This window comes from Macaca thibetana, chromosome 7, assembly GCF_024542745.1.
Source record: "Macaca thibetana thibetana isolate TM-01 chromosome 7, ASM2454274v1, whole genome shotgun sequence".
In the NCBI taxonomy this organism is placed as follows: domain Eukaryota; kingdom Metazoa; phylum Chordata; class Mammalia; order Primates; family Cercopithecidae; genus Macaca; species Macaca thibetana.
This window is the reverse complement of record NC_065584.1, coordinates 37,258,988-37,276,755: the sequence shown is the minus strand read 5'-3', so window position 1 is coordinate 37,276,755 and position 17,768 is coordinate 37,258,988. Positions and strand designations below refer to the sequence as shown.

General features: G+C 40.2%; 3 protein-coding genes across 17 annotated transcripts in view; 2 read left to right on the top strand and 1 right to left on the bottom strand.

Moving 5' to 3' along the window:
• Positions 1 to 13,911, bottom strand: part of SYNJ2BP (synaptojanin 2 binding protein) — a 51,093-nt gene extending 37,182 nt beyond the window's left edge. The window contains exon 1 of one of the 2 annotated variants that reach the window (XM_050797408.1): positions 13,694 to 13,911. In XM_050797408.1, the coding sequence (XP_050653365.1) occupies positions 13,694 to 13,757 (64 nt within the window). In that variant the 5' untranslated portion in view covers positions 13,758 to 13,911. The remainder of the gene's footprint in view (positions 1 to 13,693) is intronic. The other variant, XM_050797407.1, reaches the window with a different exon arrangement.
• On the top strand, positions 11,918 to 12,323 carry LOC126958792 (60S ribosomal protein L39). The gene has a single exon (XM_050797432.1). The coding sequence runs from the start codon at positions 11,973 to 11,975 to the stop codon at positions 12,126 to 12,128; it is 156 nt and encodes a 51-aa protein (XP_050653389.1). The 5' UTR covers positions 11,918 to 11,972; the 3' UTR covers positions 12,129 to 12,323.
• Positions 13,902 to 17,768, top strand: part of ADAM21 (ADAM metallopeptidase domain 21) — a 27,970-nt gene continuing 24,103 nt past the window's right edge. For 3 of the 14 annotated variants that reach the window (XR_007727288.1, XR_007727290.1, XR_007727287.1), the window contains exon 1: positions 13,909 to 13,983. The gene's annotated coding sequence lies outside the window, so the exon portion shown is untranslated. Of the gene's footprint in view, positions 13,984 to 17,768 lie in introns of all 14 variants that reach the window. The other 11 variants (XM_050797368.1, XM_050797363.1, XM_050797362.1 and 8 more) reach the window with 8 other exon arrangements.

Here is a 17,768-nt window from a genome sequence, read left to right as displayed (position 1 = left end):
ATGGTGATGAGAGTGACCTCTGGTGGTCCTCACTGCTACACTCCCACCAGCGCCAAGACAGTTGACAAATGCCATGGCAATGTAGGAAATTACCCTATATGGTCTAAAAAGGGTAGGCATAAATAATCCACCCCTTGTTTAGCATAAAATCAAGAAGTAGCCATAAAAATGGGCAACCAGCAGCCCTCGGGGCTGCTCTGCCTATGGATTAGCCATTCTTTTATTTGTTTACTTTCTTAATAAACTTGCTTTCATTTTATGGACTCGCCTCAAATTCTTTCTTGTGTGAGATCCAAGAACCTTCTCTTCGGGTCTGGATCAGGACCCCTTTCCAGTAACAAAATGGCTTTAAAAGTAATCTCTTAAATCAAGTATTTTATCAGAAATACAGAAAGTAACTCAAATGCCTTTTAGTTCACATTACTAAAGTAAGACTACTTTGTTGGTTTAATGAAAATAGCTGTAGCTTCTGATCAGCAAAATATGCATGCATGTAATGTCAGGGTTTCACAAGCTGTGGAAACTATTAACAAAGAAATAACTTGAGGCCAGGCATGGTAGCTAACATCCATAAGTCCAGGAGCTCAAGACCAGCCTGAGCAACATGGCAAGATCCTGTCTCTACAAAAATAAAAAACAAAAAATAAATTAGCAGGGCATGGTGGTGCACTGCTATAGGTCTGCAGTGAGTCATAACAGCACCACTCTACTCCAGCCTAGGTGACAGGGCAAGACCCTGTCTTAAAGACAAACACACAAAAATAAATAACTTGGGATGATGGCCAGCTTTGTTTAATGACCTTTTCAAGTCTAACTGTTAAGAATGAATAAATTAAATGAATGTAAATGGTATAAAAGTGTTTAAGCAAGTTTTTCATAATTTTAAGACTCTTTTTCAGAAACTTAAAATCATGTTATGCTAAATTAAATAACATAATTATAAAATGTCTGAGTCATTTATATGGCACAGAAAAGCTAAATATATTTAGATCTGTTAATAAACAGATTGAGAAGGTTATCTTTCTGGAAATTATGAAATGGTTCTATCTACAAATACTGGTATAAAACCGCTGAAAATTACCTTACTCCCTAGGTTCTTCACCGGAAATTAGGGTTACTAAGAGTTAAAGTTATAGTTAATATATACAATTAAAATTACTGAATACAAGAGAAACAATTCTAAATACAGTGCATATGAAGAAAGTAAGATGTGAAGAAAGTTGACAATAGAGATAACTTTTCTTTACATGGTAACTTTGTGTGGACAACAGGAGGAGGAAAGAAATGTAAATTAAATGATAAGGAGGGCCAGGTAGAGTGGTTCACGCCTGTAATTCCAGCACTTTGGGAGGCTGAGGTGGGTGGACTGCTTGAGTACAAAGTTCAAGATCAACCTGGGCAACATGGCAAAACCCCATCTCTACAAAAAATACAAAAAATTATCTAGGTGTGGTGGTGTGTGCCGGTAGTCCCAGCTATTCAGGAGGCTAAAGTGAGAGGACCATCAAAGCCCGGGAGAATGAGGCTGCAGTAGGCTGTGATCACGCCACTACACTTCAAGTTGTGTGACAGGGTGAGACCCTGTCAGTCAATCAATCAATCAAATCAATCAATAAGAAAGAAGGAAATGTACATTTCTGTCTTAAGGAAGAATGCCAATATCAAAAAGTCAGCATAGGACAAAACTAAAGGTTTAAACAGATTGTAGGTTTACGGAAAAAAAAAATGAATGAATGAATGATAATGGGGAAATAAATGTATAATAAATTTCCATCCTAAGGTAGAATGCCAATATCAAAGAGGAAGTATAGGACAAAACTGAAGGTTTGAACAGGTTGTATTAAGTTGGTGCAAAAGTAATGGCAAAAACCGCAATTACTTTTGTGCCAACCTAATAGAAGTTTTGTGGAACATGAATCATATGAATTTTGTGAGTGATCAAGTTGGCTAAAATTAGAAGGGGATTATTTCACTTTTTAAAAAATTGAGCATCAAAATCAAAATTGAGCATTAATATCAAAAGCATACTGATGCAAGGCCAGAGTCAAAATAATGGGTTTTGGGGGCCACTGATCTGCTCTTTAATAGATTATAAAAGAGTTATGGGAATGTTGTGTGTTCACAGCTGATTGAGATTAAATGGATTTGTTTATTAAAGTTAGCTTTAGCATTAACAATATACTGATGCAAAGGTAGAATTTGGTTTTCTCTTTTAAACAATATTTTCATATACTAAGAGATAATAAAAGACTTGTTCACCTTTTGAGTAATCTACAAAAATGGAAAGAGAGAAAGATGTGTTGGTCTTGTGCTGTCTTTATTAGGTCTTTTGATTGTTTAGGAAACCAAGTCTCCTTTCTATTAAAGAATAAAGGTCTTTGCTTTCAATTATCACCTTGACTTAATTAATGACTATTATTTTATTGTGTCTTGTGATCTTGTTTTGATTAAGTGTTTTCAACCTGCATTATTTGACATGCTTTCCAAAACCAAATTTCAAATTCTAACATTAAGTCTTTTCCAAAAGGAACCCCTGGAAGGCCAACAGATATGTATTAGGCTTATATGTTAAAATCATATTGTTATAGTAGGTAGCCAGTCAGGCATAAGCAGGGCAGGAGGGGGCCTACCACCACACACACACACCAGGAACATCAGGTTACCTTTGCAGAATAACACACTCAACAACTACAGAATAAACTCTATATTTAAAATGCTTATGAAACTGCCTTTCAAAAAATTGTAACTGAGAAAATTATGATGGTGAAAGAGAGCTGACCTAACTGACTCCATCTTGCTTCTAATATCCAAATTGTCCTTGTTCATTCCTGGGCATAGGCCAAACTAACTTTGGGAGGAACTTAGCTTACAGTTTAACTTTGAAACAAAGATAACAGTCCTTCGCTGAAATAAACCCCCTTCTTGCTTGGGGACTATACTGCCATTGCAGGACTAACAAATTAGCCACAAGATTAGAAATTATGATTTAGGAGTCATGCATGTGGAGGCTGCAAGATTCTGAACTTCCCCAAATTGCTCCAGGGAATAACATCACGATTGTGAAATCTAAGATCAGTGCTTGTGAAATTTTACAGACCCTGCACTCAATGGATCAGGCAGCACCACTTAGATCTATAAACTAGCTCATCTAGTCTTTGTAGTCCCCACCCAGGAAATGACACAGCACAAGAGGACAGCTTCAACTCCCTGTGATTTCATCTCTGACCTGACCAATCAGTACTCCCCACTTTCCGACCCTCCACCTGCCAAATTATCCTTTAAAACCCTGATCCCTGAGTTTTCAGGGAGACTGATAATAAAACTCCAGTCTCCTGTACAGCTAGCTCTGTGTGAATGAAACTCTTTCTCTATTGCAATTCCCCTGTCTTGATAAATTGGCTCCTCTAGGCAGCAAGCAAGAAGAACCCGTTGGGTGATTACACCTGCACTTCATTGAATCTGAATCATGCCTCAAAAAAGTTGAGATGAACCTGGTGATTATGTATAAAAATGCAAGCATTTTCAACATTTATTAATGACGCCTACTTATTAGGTTGGTGCAAAAGTAACTGTGGTTTTTGCTATTAAAAAATGGGAAAAACTGCAATTACTTCTGCACTGACTTAATATTAGTCAATAATAAAAGGCTAAAGTTTCTCAAAGCATCGATTTTGTATTAAGCAAAAAAAATTTGTTATAGTCTCCTCCTTACAGTAGACTTTTTCTACTATTTCCTAGGCAAATATGATAAAATGATTTTTAAAGAAATTCTAAGTATATCCCCAAGATGAAAATCAAAGTAAAAAAAAATGTAGAAGATGAAGTTTAAACTCAAAATCCCCATAATCTACTTTTCTAGCCATCTTTGGACATTCTCTACTTTGCATTATACAGTAAACAAAATTTAATATTTGCTATCACTTTTCACCATATCATCCTCACCCATCCCCACCCACAGCTACTGCTTATCTCCATGACTTTGGATGCCTTCTTCCCTTTGCCTGAAAACATGAAATTACTTGTTTAATTGTCTCATTACCCTATTGCAATATTCATTCCTAGAAGGCAAGGTAATTAGTTTATATTCATTTTTGTACTTCCTGTGCCAATATAGTACCTAGTACATATACAAAGCCCAACTGGAGTCAATTGACTGTTATTGGAATTGAAAATTACACCTAGGTCAGGAATTTCTAACATTTCCAGTTATAGGGAAACCTCGCAAGGGTAAAAATGTTTCTGGGAGCTTCTAACAGGTTTGGTTTTCTTTGTTGTTGTTGTTTGTTTGTTTTGGAAAGGACTATTGCAGTAATAGGGTTTTTTAATAAACTAAGGCATAAAAGGAGGGAAAAATAGAAATAGAAGCCCCATATCCCTGAAATTACTGACACAGCTTACCCTACCCTTCCTAGATGACTCAACTCTTGCCCCATAAAGTCTAATCCCCACATAGTAGTACCCTTAAAGTACTTCAATGAATTAAATGAGTTGTTTTGTGGTAAAGTGCTTAAGACAGTACCTGGTACAGATTCGTCACTACAAATGTATTTATAAAACAAAAATCGGCTGGGCGCGGTGGCGCACACCTGTAATCCCAACATTTTGGGAGGCCAAGATGGGTGGATCACCTGAGATCAGGAGTTAGAGACCAGCCTGGCCAACATGATGAAACCCCATCTCTACTTAAAATACAGAAAAATCGGCCAGGCGTGGTGGCGAGCGCCTGTAATCCCAGCTACTTGGGAGGCTGAGGCAGAATTGCTTGAACCTGGGAGGCAGAGGTTGCAGTTAGCCGAGACCACGCCACTGCACTGCAGCCTGGGCAACAAGAACAAAACTCCATCTCAAAAGAAAAAAAAAAAATCATTTAATCCTCACAACTCTATAAGTAGATTCTAATAATACTCTCATGTTATAGCTGAGGAAACTGGGGCAGATAGAAGTGAGGTGATTTGCACAAGGTCACACAGTTAGTGAGTGATAGAGTAAGGATCTGAACTCAAGCATTCTGGCATTTTTTCTTTTCTGAGACCGAGTCTCGCTGTGTCGCCCAGGCTGGAATGCAGTGGCACAATCTCAGCTCACTGCAACCTTCACCTCCTAGGTTCAAGCAATTCTCCTGCCTCAGCCTCCCAAGTAGCTAGGACTACAACAACCTCAAACTCCTGGGCTCAAGCAATTCTCCCACTTCAGCTTCCCAAGTAGTTAGGACTACAAGCATGCACCATCAAACACAGCTAATATTTTGTTTTGTTTTGTTTTTGTGGCAGAGGTGGGAGTCTCGCTATGTTGCCCAGGCTGGTCTTGAAATTCTGGCCTCAAGCAGTCATCCTCCTAGATCTCCCAAAGTGCTTGGATTACAGGCAAGAGCCACAGTACCTGGCTTGAACTGCAAAATTCTTAAAAACAGGGATCATTTTTTATTCTTTATTCTAGTGTCCATGATTCCTAATCATAGTGTAGGCACATAATAAATGCTAAATACATTTTTAAAAATAGTTTTACTTTACTTTTCAGTCTTCTGAAACCAGCAGTTCTGACCCTATCATCTAAGTATGTTTGGCTATTTTTCCCTCAATAAAAAATTGTGTACTTATCACATGTAATCATTGACCACTTTTCTGCCTAGTCACATGGCTTCACAAAATGTTTCTGCAGTTGAACATCTATCAGCTTGCCTTTCTATTTTCCCAATGTAATTCCTAGATTTTTTACTGTAGTTTTTCTTAAGTATTGTTTTGAAAAGATCTTAATAGGATCTGAAAAGATCTTAATAAAGATCCTTGAAGTAATCTTTAGAGAATTATTCCATTTACCTGACTCTCTCCAAGAGGTGTTCCATCTACTCCTCCTTGTTTCTGGTATCTTAGCCAGTTTCCTATCCCTCATAATACAATGTGCCCATCCTCATTCTCTCTCGAATTGTATTTAGTGAAGAACCATGTATACCAGTTTTTGAAAGCTGAAACAGATCATGTTACTGCTTCTCTTTATTTAAAACATCCCATTATGGCAGGCACAGTGGCTCATGCCTGGAATCCCAGCACTGTGGGAGGCTGAGGCGGAGGATCACTTGAGCCCAGGAGTCCAAGGCATGACTAGGCAACATAGTGAGATCTCATCTCTACAAATAATTAAAAAAAAAAAAAAAAAGTAATCAAGTGTGCTGGCGCATGTCTGTAGTCCCGGCTACTCAGGAAGCTGAGGCAGGAGGATCACCTGAGCCCAAGAGGTCGAGGCTGCAGTGAACTGTCATAGTGCCACTGCACTCCAGCCTGGGTGACAGAGTGAGACCCTGTCTCAAAAATAAATAAGTACGTCGGGTGTGGTGGCTCACACCTGTAATCCCAGCACTTTAGGAGGACAAGCGGGTGAATAACTTGAGCTCAGGAGTTTCAGACCAGCCTGGGCAACATCATGAAACCCTGTCTCTATGAAAAATACGGCTAATAAAAACATTAGGTGTGGTGATGCACGCCTGTAGTCCCAGCTACTTGAGGGGCTGAGACAGGAGGATCACTTGTACCCAAGAGGTCAAGGCTGCAGTGAGCCAAGATCGTGCCACTGCACTCCAGCCTGGGTGACAAAATGAGACCCTGTGTCACAAATAAATAAATATAAAAACATTCCATTATATTATTCTTACATCTATCGGTTTGTTCAGTCATTTCATGAACATTTACTGACCACCGTGTGTCATGCACTAGACAAAGCATTAAAAAAACATTAAAGACACATGCATGTGTGTGTTCACTACAGCACTATCCACAATAGCAAAGACATGGAATCAACCTAAATGTCCATCAATGGTAGACTGGACAAAGAAAATGTGGTACATATACAACATGGAATACTTTGCAGCCATGAAAAAGAACAAGATTATGTCCTTTGCAGGAACATGGATGCAGCTGGAGGCCGTTATCCTTAGCAAACTAACAAAGGAAGAGAAAACCAAATACCACACATTCTCACGTATAAGTGGGAGCTAAATAATAAGAACACATAGACACATAGAGGGGAACAACAGACACTGTGGCCTACTTAGAGTGGAGATTGGGAGGAAAGAGAGAATCGGGAAAAATAACTAATGGGTACCAGCTTAATACCTGGTACAAATCTGTAGAACAAACCCACATGACACTGTTTACCTATATAACAAACCTATACATGTACCCCTGAACCTAAAATAAAAGTCAAATGAAAGAAAATAAAATATATGTTGTTTGAATCAGGAGAGCTCAAAGTGAAGTAGAAGGAGGAGACATAAGTGAGAAAGCAAACAGAAAAAAAAAAAAAAAAAGTTATTTATAGTGATTCAGAGCTTGGAATTTTAAGTCACACAGACCTGGATCCAAATCTGCACTTAAAAGAGTTGTATAATGCAGAAGTCAAGGTTTCCTCATTTCTGAAATGGGGATAATAACCATTTCATCTCTTCCTTTTTAGGAGGGGACAAGATAAAGCGCTTAGCTTGGCAATACATGGGAATATGTTACAGGCAATCTATAAATGATGTATAATATAGACAATAAGAGAACATTTATCCCGGGTAAAGACTGCTTCCTGGAGGAAGTAACTCTTGAACTGAGTCCTAATCAATGATTAGGAAGTAGAAAGAATCCAGATAGAACCTCAGAGAAAGGTTAAGTTTCCATACTAACACTAAAGACTCTCCATAATCTGATCTCCACCTACTCAGGTTACTACTCAGCTACCTCTTCTCTCTTGAATCTCCTAAAGGAAACTTCCCTTTTGTCCAGGCCAGTTTGCTCACTAACCTCAGAATATGCTCTGCTTATTTTCTTCTATTATTGTTTATGCCATACTCATCCCTGACTCTGGCCCTAGCCTAAAGCCTGCCCATTCCAGAAGACCCACAAGTTCCACCTTTTAATTGACCATTTTAATGGTTCTCAGCAGTGGCTGCATTCTTGAACTTTCCCAACACAGGGTCAGATTACCATGCTCCTTTCCACATTTCCTTTGCCCTCCCACTAACTACCTGCTCATCATTTTCCTTAACTATCTGCACCTTTGCAGTGAGATTTAATTTTTCATATGTGGACATCATATCTCTATTGAATTGTAAACTCCATGAAGGTGAGACTTCTTGTAAGCAAGATAAAATAGAGCAAGGATATAGCATTTAGTCTCACATCCATTTGATATGTGAAGAAAGGAACAGATCAGAAAACTACTAGCAACAGTTTCAGTTAGCATGAAACCCAAAGCTTATGACAGGTCTACAAGGGCTTAAATGATAGAACTTAATGGGGCATCTTGATTTTTGTTACTTACCTTGATATGCCCTCAGCTCTATCAAAAGCAAGCAATAAAAACTTTCCACCGTAGGTTGTGTTAGTCATTTAAGATGCCTCAAATGCTTCTGGGAGTAAGGCATGATATAATAAAATAAAGGTCAGGGGAAATGTTGGCAGTCAACTTCTTAAACATGGCTACTGCCGTGGAAAGTAGTATATGGTATAGCAGAATTAACACACCTGGGTTAAAATCCTTTGAAATTTACTAGCATTAGAAACTGGGCAAGTCCTTAACGTCTCTCAGGCAATTTCCCAGTCTAATAATGTGGATTAAATATTTACCACTCAGGGTTGCTGTGAAGATTAAATGAGTATGTATGTATGTATAGTATATATGCGGTATATATAATATATGTATATGTAGTAATTAGCACACTACCAGAAAGACAATACCTCCTTTAGCAGTCATTATTAAAACACTGCCATCAACCCATCATCTTTTCCAAAGCCTTTAAAGAAAGTAAGAAAATAAATATTCTCTTCCCTCTTTAAAGATGGCATATCAGGAGTAACTTGCTGAAACCCATTGGGGACTCGGACCTAAAAATAAGATTCCTAATCATAGCACTCAATGTACAGTAAGGTTGTCTTTATGGACAATCTCTTACCTGTTGCAGTGTTAAAAAAAAACCTATTAAGAGTCTGGTCATACTTTTTAGAGTAACTGAGTTTTAAGACTCATTAAGAGACTTTCAATTTGATAAAGAAAAAGTGAGAGCCTTAGACACTATAATCAAGCTATAGAAAAAAAAACAGCGTTCCACAAAAGATAAAAGATAAACTGTTCAACCCTTGAAGACACTTGAGATTGTAGCCACTGCCTTTGAAATTCTTCAGCTCATACTATTAGTCCAAAATGGCAGGAATCAAATAACAAAAACAAAACAAACAAAGCCCCAAATGGTAGGAGTCATAAAATAACATGTGGAATGAGCCAGAGAATTATGAACTCTTGGAGATGGAAGAGACCTCTGAAGTCATCTAGCCCAAGTCCCTCCTTACAGTCGAGAAAGCAGACAACAGGAGAGATTCCATGCTCTTAGGCTGGTGCAAAAGTAATTGCGGTTCTGCCATTGAAAGCAGTGGTACTTATGGTTGGGTGGGGTGGCTCACGCCTGTAATCCCAACACTTTGGGAGGCCAAGGTGGGTGGATCACTTGAGGTCAGGAGTAAAGACCAGCCTGGTCAACGTGGTGAAACCCTGTCTGTACCAAAAATACAAAAATTACCCGGGCGTGGTGGCAAATGCCTGTAATCCCAGCTACATGGGAGGCTGAGGCAGGAGAATTGCTTGAATCTGGGAGGCAGAGGTTGCAGTGAGCCAAGATCGTGCCACTGCACTCCACCCTGATGACAGAGCGAGACTGTGTCTCAAAAAAAAAAAGAAAACAAAAGAAAGTAATTGTACTTTTGCACTAACCTAATACATGTCAAGCTTCTTTTGCCTCTTCACTATTGTCGTAATTTCCCCAAGATTTCATTACTTCCCTTGCAGTAAGCAGATCAGTCAGGAAAAGGTTCGACTGCCTTATAATATGGGCCCAAACACCAGAAATATCCACAATTCTTGTCCCTGACAGAACATAAATGGGCAATGGCACACATGTTCTTGGACCTGATTAAACCATCAGGTTCCAGGGTACACAGCTGTACAAAGAGTGGACAATGCTGTCTACAAAAGAAATGCACACTTAGAATTAGAGGATTTTCATATTTCTTCTATAGAAAGAAAGATCCTTATGGGACTACCAAAATTATGTGGAAGTTTCTAGTGGTGATTAGTTTCTAGTGATATTTTGTTTCTAGTGGTATTTTGAGACAGTCTCCTTCCTATTTATCTTCATGATCATACCAGGAAGAAAAGCTGAATTAGACTCTGAGAAGAAGAGTATCACATACTAGGAAACCAGTTCCGATAAGTGATTAACATGAAACATTTCCTTGTTAACTGAACCAACCAAATTTCAAATGACTGTTTTCACCCAAGTTCATTCCTAAACTTGAGGCTTTACTCTCCCAGTAAGTTCACTGACTTACATAATTAATACATGCAAATGCTTATGAAAATTTAGGAAGCCACTGAGTGAATAAATACATTCATTTGTAATAAATAAGTGATACAGAAATCAAACCATTTTTGGGTGAAATATACTAGCTAGATATAATTATTCCCTTTAATTAGTCCTTGAAGCTTGTCCTAATGCCAATGTTTTGAGAAAATACTAACACTAGGAAATTTATGACTGCAAATGCCCAAAAAAATGAAGTGAAATTATATTGAATTTTTAAAAGATTTCATGTTTAGAACAAGAGATAATATCAGGGTCCTGCTCTGCTTTAGACAGGAGATCTGAAAATACTGTGGATGCCCCAGCAAAAAGACTATGTCAAAGTACATTAAATTCTTAAGCAAAAGGCAAGAATCAAATCTCAAGCATCTGGAGAGGTAGTAAAATAACTGAAGATATTTAGGATAAAGAAGAAAGAGGCAAAACAGGAGCAGAACAACTAGAGCCTTTAAATAAATACCTGGACAGCAATCAGAAAAGGAACTAGCATTGTTTTAGTTGGTCCTAAGAGAACAAGTTACCAATGGATTAAAAGTACAAAAAAACAGACTTTGGTTTAAAAGTAACTCTCTGTTAGCTCAAAAGTCAATAAATATTAACAGTGCGTGAAGGATAAATTTACATAAAATAGCAAAAAAATGAATCCAAGAAACTTGGGCATACCAAATGAACCTTTGACAAAAGTTTAAGCGCACATAATCCATGACACTAATCCATTAAGATTAGTGATAGGCCAGGCATGGTGGCTCATGACTGTAATCCCAGCACTTTGGGAGGCCAAGGTAGGAGGACTGCCTGAGTCCAGGAGTTCAAGACCAGCCTGGGCAACAAAGCGAGACCTCGTCTCTAAAAAAAAATAATAATAATATTAATAATGATATTAGTGATGGGTTATATTACAATAAGTAAAACCAACTTCCAATTATTTATAATAGAAAGGAAGGCCAGGCACAGTGGCTCACACGTGTAATCCCAGGACTTTGGGAGGCAGAGGTGGGTGGATCATTTAAACTCTGGAGTTCGAGACCAGCCTGGGCAATGTAGTAAAACATTGTCTCTACCAAAAATACAAAAAATTAGCCAGACCTGGCAGTGCACACCCATGGTACCAGTTACTCAGGAGGCTAAGGTGGGAGGATTGCTTGAGCCTAAGAGGGAGAGGCTGCAGTGGGCTGAGATCATGCCACTGCACTTCAGCCTGGGCAACAGAGTGAGACCCTGTCTCAAAAAAGAAAGGAAAAAGAAAGAAAGAAAAGAAAAAAAGACACAAAGTATGGATAATTCTGAAAGTTATATTTTATAAAGAATAATCTATCCATGATGATTAAGCTACTGCAGAACTGCAGTGAGAAAAGGTGATGGGCTGTCCTAGGTGGTGGCAAGGGAAAAAGGAGTGAAAGGATTTCAGGAACATTTCAGAGATGGAGCTCATAGTACCTGATGATTTATTAGAGACTCTTGGAATACAGTATTAGTAGGATCTACTGTGTCAGTTTAGCTATTTATCCATTAACAATAACAACAGTACCCCCTCTTTTCCTTTCTCCGCCATCGTGGTGTGTTCTTGCTTCCACTTCTCGCCATGTCTTCTCACAAGACTTTCAGGATTAAGCGATTCCTGGCCAAGAAACAAAAGCAAAATCGTCCCATTCCCCAGTGGATTCGGATGAAAACTGGAAATAAAATAAGGTACAACTCCAAAAGGAGACATTGGAGAAGAACCAAGCTGGGTCTATAAGGAATTGCACATGAGATGGCACATATATTTGTGCTGTCTGAAGGTCACGATCACATTACCATATCAAACTGAAAATGTCACCACTCTCTGGAGAGTTCGACGTATTTTCCTCTCTGAATCTATTATGAATGCATTGGTTGGCTGGGTTCAGTAATAAATATGTGAGGACTTTCATTCCAAAAAAAGAAAAAAAACAATAACAACAGTAGGAAACACATACTGCTTACCATAGGTCAGGCAATATTGTAAACATTTTACATAGATTAACTCATTTCATTCTCACAACACTATGAAGTATATTTATAACCATCCCCATTTTAGAGATGATAACCTAAGGCTTACATCAGTTAGGTGAGCCAATAAGTATCAAAGAATCAGTAAGCGGTTAGATACAAGATTTGAACCCAGATACTGTAATTCCAAAGCTAAAGCTCTTAATCGATCAACTAAATAGCTGTAAAGGAAAATAAACAAAGTCGAAAGAAGGCAGAATGTAGTAATGTCAAGAGCCCAGTTTAATGAAGAGCCTCAGTGGGGTAAGAGGATAGCAGTTTGGCTGCTCAAAATCACATGAGGTGTTCATAAAAAAAACTTAAATAAATAAATAAATAAAATAAATCCGTACTGAATCCAAATCCCTGCAGATAGGAGATAAGAATTAACTTTTTTTCTTTTTTTTTTTTTTTTTTTTTTTTTTTTTTTTGAGACGGAGTCTTGCTCTGTGCCCCAGGCTGGAGTGCAGTGGCGCGATCTCGGCTCACTGCAAGCTCTGCCTCCCGGGTTCACGCCATTCTCCTGCCTCAGCCTCCCGAGTAGCTGGGACTACAGGCGCCCGCCACCTCGCCCGGCTAATTTTCTTGTATTTTTAGTAGAGACGGGGTTTCACCGTGTTAGCCAGGATGGTCTCGATCTCCTGACCTCGTGATCCGCCCGTCTCGGCCTCCCAAAGTGCTGGGATTACAGGCTTGAGCCACCGCGCCCGGCCTTTTTTTTTTTTTTTTTTTTAAAGCCCTGGGAAATTTTGTGGCGGAACCAAGTTTGAGAACCTGTGTAATAAAAGATTTCTAAGGGCTCTTCCTGCTTTAACATTCTAGTTGGCACTGTAAATGAATTTCCCAGAAATCAAAGGAGCGAGGGAGGGATCCTAGCTGCAGGAAAACGGCTATGCATTCAGAGTCTACACCCCTTATGCTCCCATTTTACTAAACGGTCCCTCATAGCGTGAAGGATAGAACAGGCAACGGTAGGAAGGATGTGGTGTCCACGACAAGCAGGCTAAAAAAGCAGACTTTTAAAAAGACTTTTCTAGCACGATTTGCAGAAAGAACCCTTTCGTGACTATATATATTTGTGGTCATCCGACTGGATTTTGAGGTGGATTCCTCAGATCCGTATCTGGCTAATGATGGATTTCAACATATTTTCTCTAAGCACCCCAAAGCGTTGCACGAAACCTCTAGGTTGGGGCCTGCCCCGAGGCCAGGTGAATCCGGCTCAGCAGCAGAGATGTCTGCAATTACACCCTCTAATCCCCTACTATCAGATATGACCCGTTCCGCACATACCTGAGGGTCCTCTGGTAAGATTGATCTCTTCCTCAGCGACCAAATAAACCACTCTTCCGTTCATGATTTACAGCTCGTCTGGCTTCCTACTCGGGTCAGCTGGAGTTCCGCACAGGAGAAGGTGAATCAATCTCGGCGCTGCTGCCCACAGCACAGCACTTTCGGTTTCAGCAGCCTCGAGACCCGGAAAAGGAAGCCCGAAGGACTCAGAGCGCTGGGAATGCTGGGAATCGTGGTTCCTGCCGCCAACGGATTGCAGTTTCTCACCAGTTCCCAAGGCCACGCATGAGGTGAGCAAGGGGCAAGTTATTCTAATTTGCCATTGGAAGGAGGTGGGAAGGGGGTGGCTAGTAAAAGTAAGGGACCTAAATAAATTGATATTGTCGAGAAAAAAATTTTTTAAAAAATCCCCTGCCATCCTAGAAAATCTCCACAAATTTAGAAAAGAAAAAAAAGTTGTATTATTCTGTAAACATCGAACCAGACCGGAATGAGTGTCACAGGCAATCCACTAATGAGATTGCAAAGAGAGACAACAATATCACCTTTTATGTAGCTAAAGCACACGCACGTTCTCAAGTAAGACGAGTTAACATGGTTTGATATTCAATTTTTGGTAGTTCACCGTTGGAGTGGCCGTCTGTGTTGGTTAATTGCCTTTATCCAAAGGAAAAATAAAACGTTATCTCTGTGACAAACAGGTACTTACGGCTTGGAGCAAGTCGCTTAGGGTAACTCCTGCGAGCGTGGATCATAGGGGCACTGTCTACCTTGATAGTTACATTTCAAGGAGTTGGCTCCCGGGACCTGAAGAAAAAGATTCCTGGGTTCTATCTGACAAGAGGCTTATTTAGCTTTTAAAAAGTTACACACACACACACACACACACACACACGCACACACACACACGGATTATAATTAGAATTTGCTCAAGAAAATTTTTTAAGAAAGGGGACTAGGGGAATGGCTCATCCTTTTGGCAACTGGGAAAATTCAGTCTTTTTAATGTTTTAACTCTTACAATAAGGTTAACTCACGACTTAGGTATAACTTTAGGCCAGTCTTCCTGACTTTTGGAATGAGATATTCCAAACTGAACTTGAATGAAACTTCAGGGGTCAAAAACACAAAAGCCTAAAGAACCAGGAAGGTGACAACCTTGTGAAGCAACCTGGAGTTAGACCACAGCGATTGGTGGGGATCTTAGAGGAGTAGAAAGTGCAAGGCCAATATAAAGACATTCAAATTTATAGTAAAAAACCAAAGCAGCAGCAACTATGTTTACCAAACAGAAGGAGATAGGGGCAGATTCGGCAGGAAGGCCTCTTGTTTGCTCACTCTGAGAGAAGTAAAGATGGAATAGTGGAGGCTGGGCGCAGTGGTTCACACCTGTAATCCCAGCACTTTGGGAGGCTGAGGTGGGTGGATCACCTGAGGTCAGAAGTTCAAGACCAGCCTGGTCAACATGGTGAAACCCCGTCTCTACTAAATATACAAAAAATTAGCTAGGCGTGGTGGCGGGCGCCTATAATCCCAGCTACTAGGGTGGCTGAGGCAGGAGAATTGCTTGAACCCCGGTGGTGGAGGTTGCAGTGAGCTGAGATTGTGCCATTGTGCTCCAGCCTGGGCAACAAGACCAAAACTTCGTCTCCAAAAAAAAAGATGGGGCAGTGGAAATAACACAGATTATGACTTACAACCTGGGCTCAAGTTTCCATTCCATTCCCTTAAACTTGTCTGTCTTTGACCAAGGAATCCTACATCTCTGAACTCTGTTTCCCCATCTTAAAATGGGATTGATAGTAGCTCTTTATATGTTGGTTGGATGAGTGAATAAAATTATCATTATAAAAGGCAGAGAATGATAAATTAAAAAAGTAAAATATAAATAAATGACATTGGGGGCTGGGTGCCGTGACTCACACCTATAATCCCAGCACTTTGGGAGGCTGAGGTGGGCGGATCACTTGAGGCCAGGAGTTCGAGAGCAGCCTGGCCAACATGGTGAAACCCCATCTCTACTAAAAATGCAAAAAAATTAGCCAGGTGTGGTGGTGCGGGCCTGTGGTCCCAGCTACATGGGAGGCTGAAGCAGGAGAATCACTTGAACTCAGAAGGCAGAGGTTGCAGTGAGCAGAGATCGTGCCACTGCACTCCAGACTGGGTGTCAGAGCGAGACTCCATCTCAAAAAATAAAGAAAGAAAATAAAATAAATGACATTGGAATGCCAAGAGAGAAAAGATCAAATAGAAATGGGGAAAAATCAAGAAGTCATCAATGAGGAGATTTGTGAGGAAAAAAAACACAGGGTTTCTTTTAGACCACTGTGGGGGTGGGGGTGGGAGAATCACCTCTCAGTACCTGGGAAAATTGTCCTTTTCATCTGGGCACACAGCTTCAAACGAAATACGTAGGGCAGTGAAAGAAAAAAGTATCCTAAACAAGTTGAGGAAATACTGGTAGTAAGTAGAGTGAGAGATGGGGTGTGTAAATTGCCTTTATTCCCTAGTAGAAGTATGGGAATAATGGTGTCAGAGGCTTTTGAACTGGAGCGACTCCATCTTGAATAGGGGCTGGGTAAAATAAGGCTGAGACCTACTGGGCTGCATCCCCAGGAGGTTAGGCATTCTAAGTCACAGGATGAGATAGGTCAGCACAAGGTACAGGTCACAAAGACCTTGCTAATAAAAGAATGTGGTAAAGAAGCCAGCCAAAACCCACCAAAACCAAGATGGCGATTAAAGTGGCCTCTGGTCATCCTCACTGCTCATCATATGCTAATTATAATGCATTAGCATGCTAAAAGACACCCCTACCAGTGCCATGACAGTTTACAAATGCCATGGCAACATCAGGAAGTTACCCTATATGGTCTGAAAAGGGGAGGAACCCTCAGTTCCAGGAATAGCCCACCCATTTCCCCTAAAACTCATGAATAATCCACCCCTCGTTTAGCATATAATCAAGAAATAACCATAAAAGTAGCAAACCAGCGGCCCTCGGGGCTGCTCTGCCTATGGAGTAGCCATTCTTTATTCCTTTACTTTCTTTGTAAACTTGCTTTCACTTTACTCTATGGACTTGCCCTAAATTCTTTCTTGCATAAGTTTAAAGAACCCTCTCTTGGGGTCTGGACCAGGATCCCTTTCCAGTAACAACGGAAGAACAAGGAAGCTAGCTGGGCATGGGCATGGTGATATGCTTGTAGTCCCAGTTACTCTAGAGGCTGAGGCGGGAGGATCATTTGAACTCAGGGGTTTGAGGCTGCAGTGAGGTATGATTGAAGCACTGCACTCTAGCCTCGGTAACAGAGCAAGACCCCATCTCTATTAAAAAATGATAAAAGTAGGCCAGGTGCGGTGGCTCAAGCCTGTAATCCCAGCACTTTGGGAGGCCGAGACGGGTGGATCACGAGGTCAGGAGATCGAGACCATCCTGGCTAACACGGTGAAACCCCATCTCTACTAAAAAAAAAAAAATACAAAAAACTAGCCGGGTGAGGTGGCAGGCGCCTGTAGTTCCAGCTACTCGGGAGGTTGAGGCAGGAGAATGGCGTGAACCCGGGAGGCGGAGCTTGCCGTGAGCCCAGATCACACCACTGCACTCCAGCCTGGGTGACAGAATGAGACTCTATCTCAAAAAAATAATACTAATACTACTACTAATAATAAAAGTAAATAAATTAAAAAAAAAAAAACAATGAGGGAGCTTTAATATGTAGGAAAGCAAATGACAGAGAAAATGAGATTCTACTCAGAGGAAACAACTGAGAAAAATTACGGAATCAGGCCGGGCGCAGTGGCTCGCCCCTGGAGTGTAGCCTCTACTTCATGGTCCAAGATGCTTAAAATGGATTTGGAACTTCATCATATCTACATTTCAGGAAGGTAATGAAGGAAAGGCAAAGAAGACCTCCTGGAAATGTCACAGACTTCTTGTAATCTCAGGGATGGAAATGTGCCAACCATAAAAATCAAGGTTATTACTATCAACTGAAAATGGGAGAATGGATATTGGGATGCCATTGGTAGTCTCTGACACAAGAAGTGACACTTTCTGTCTGAACTAACCTTT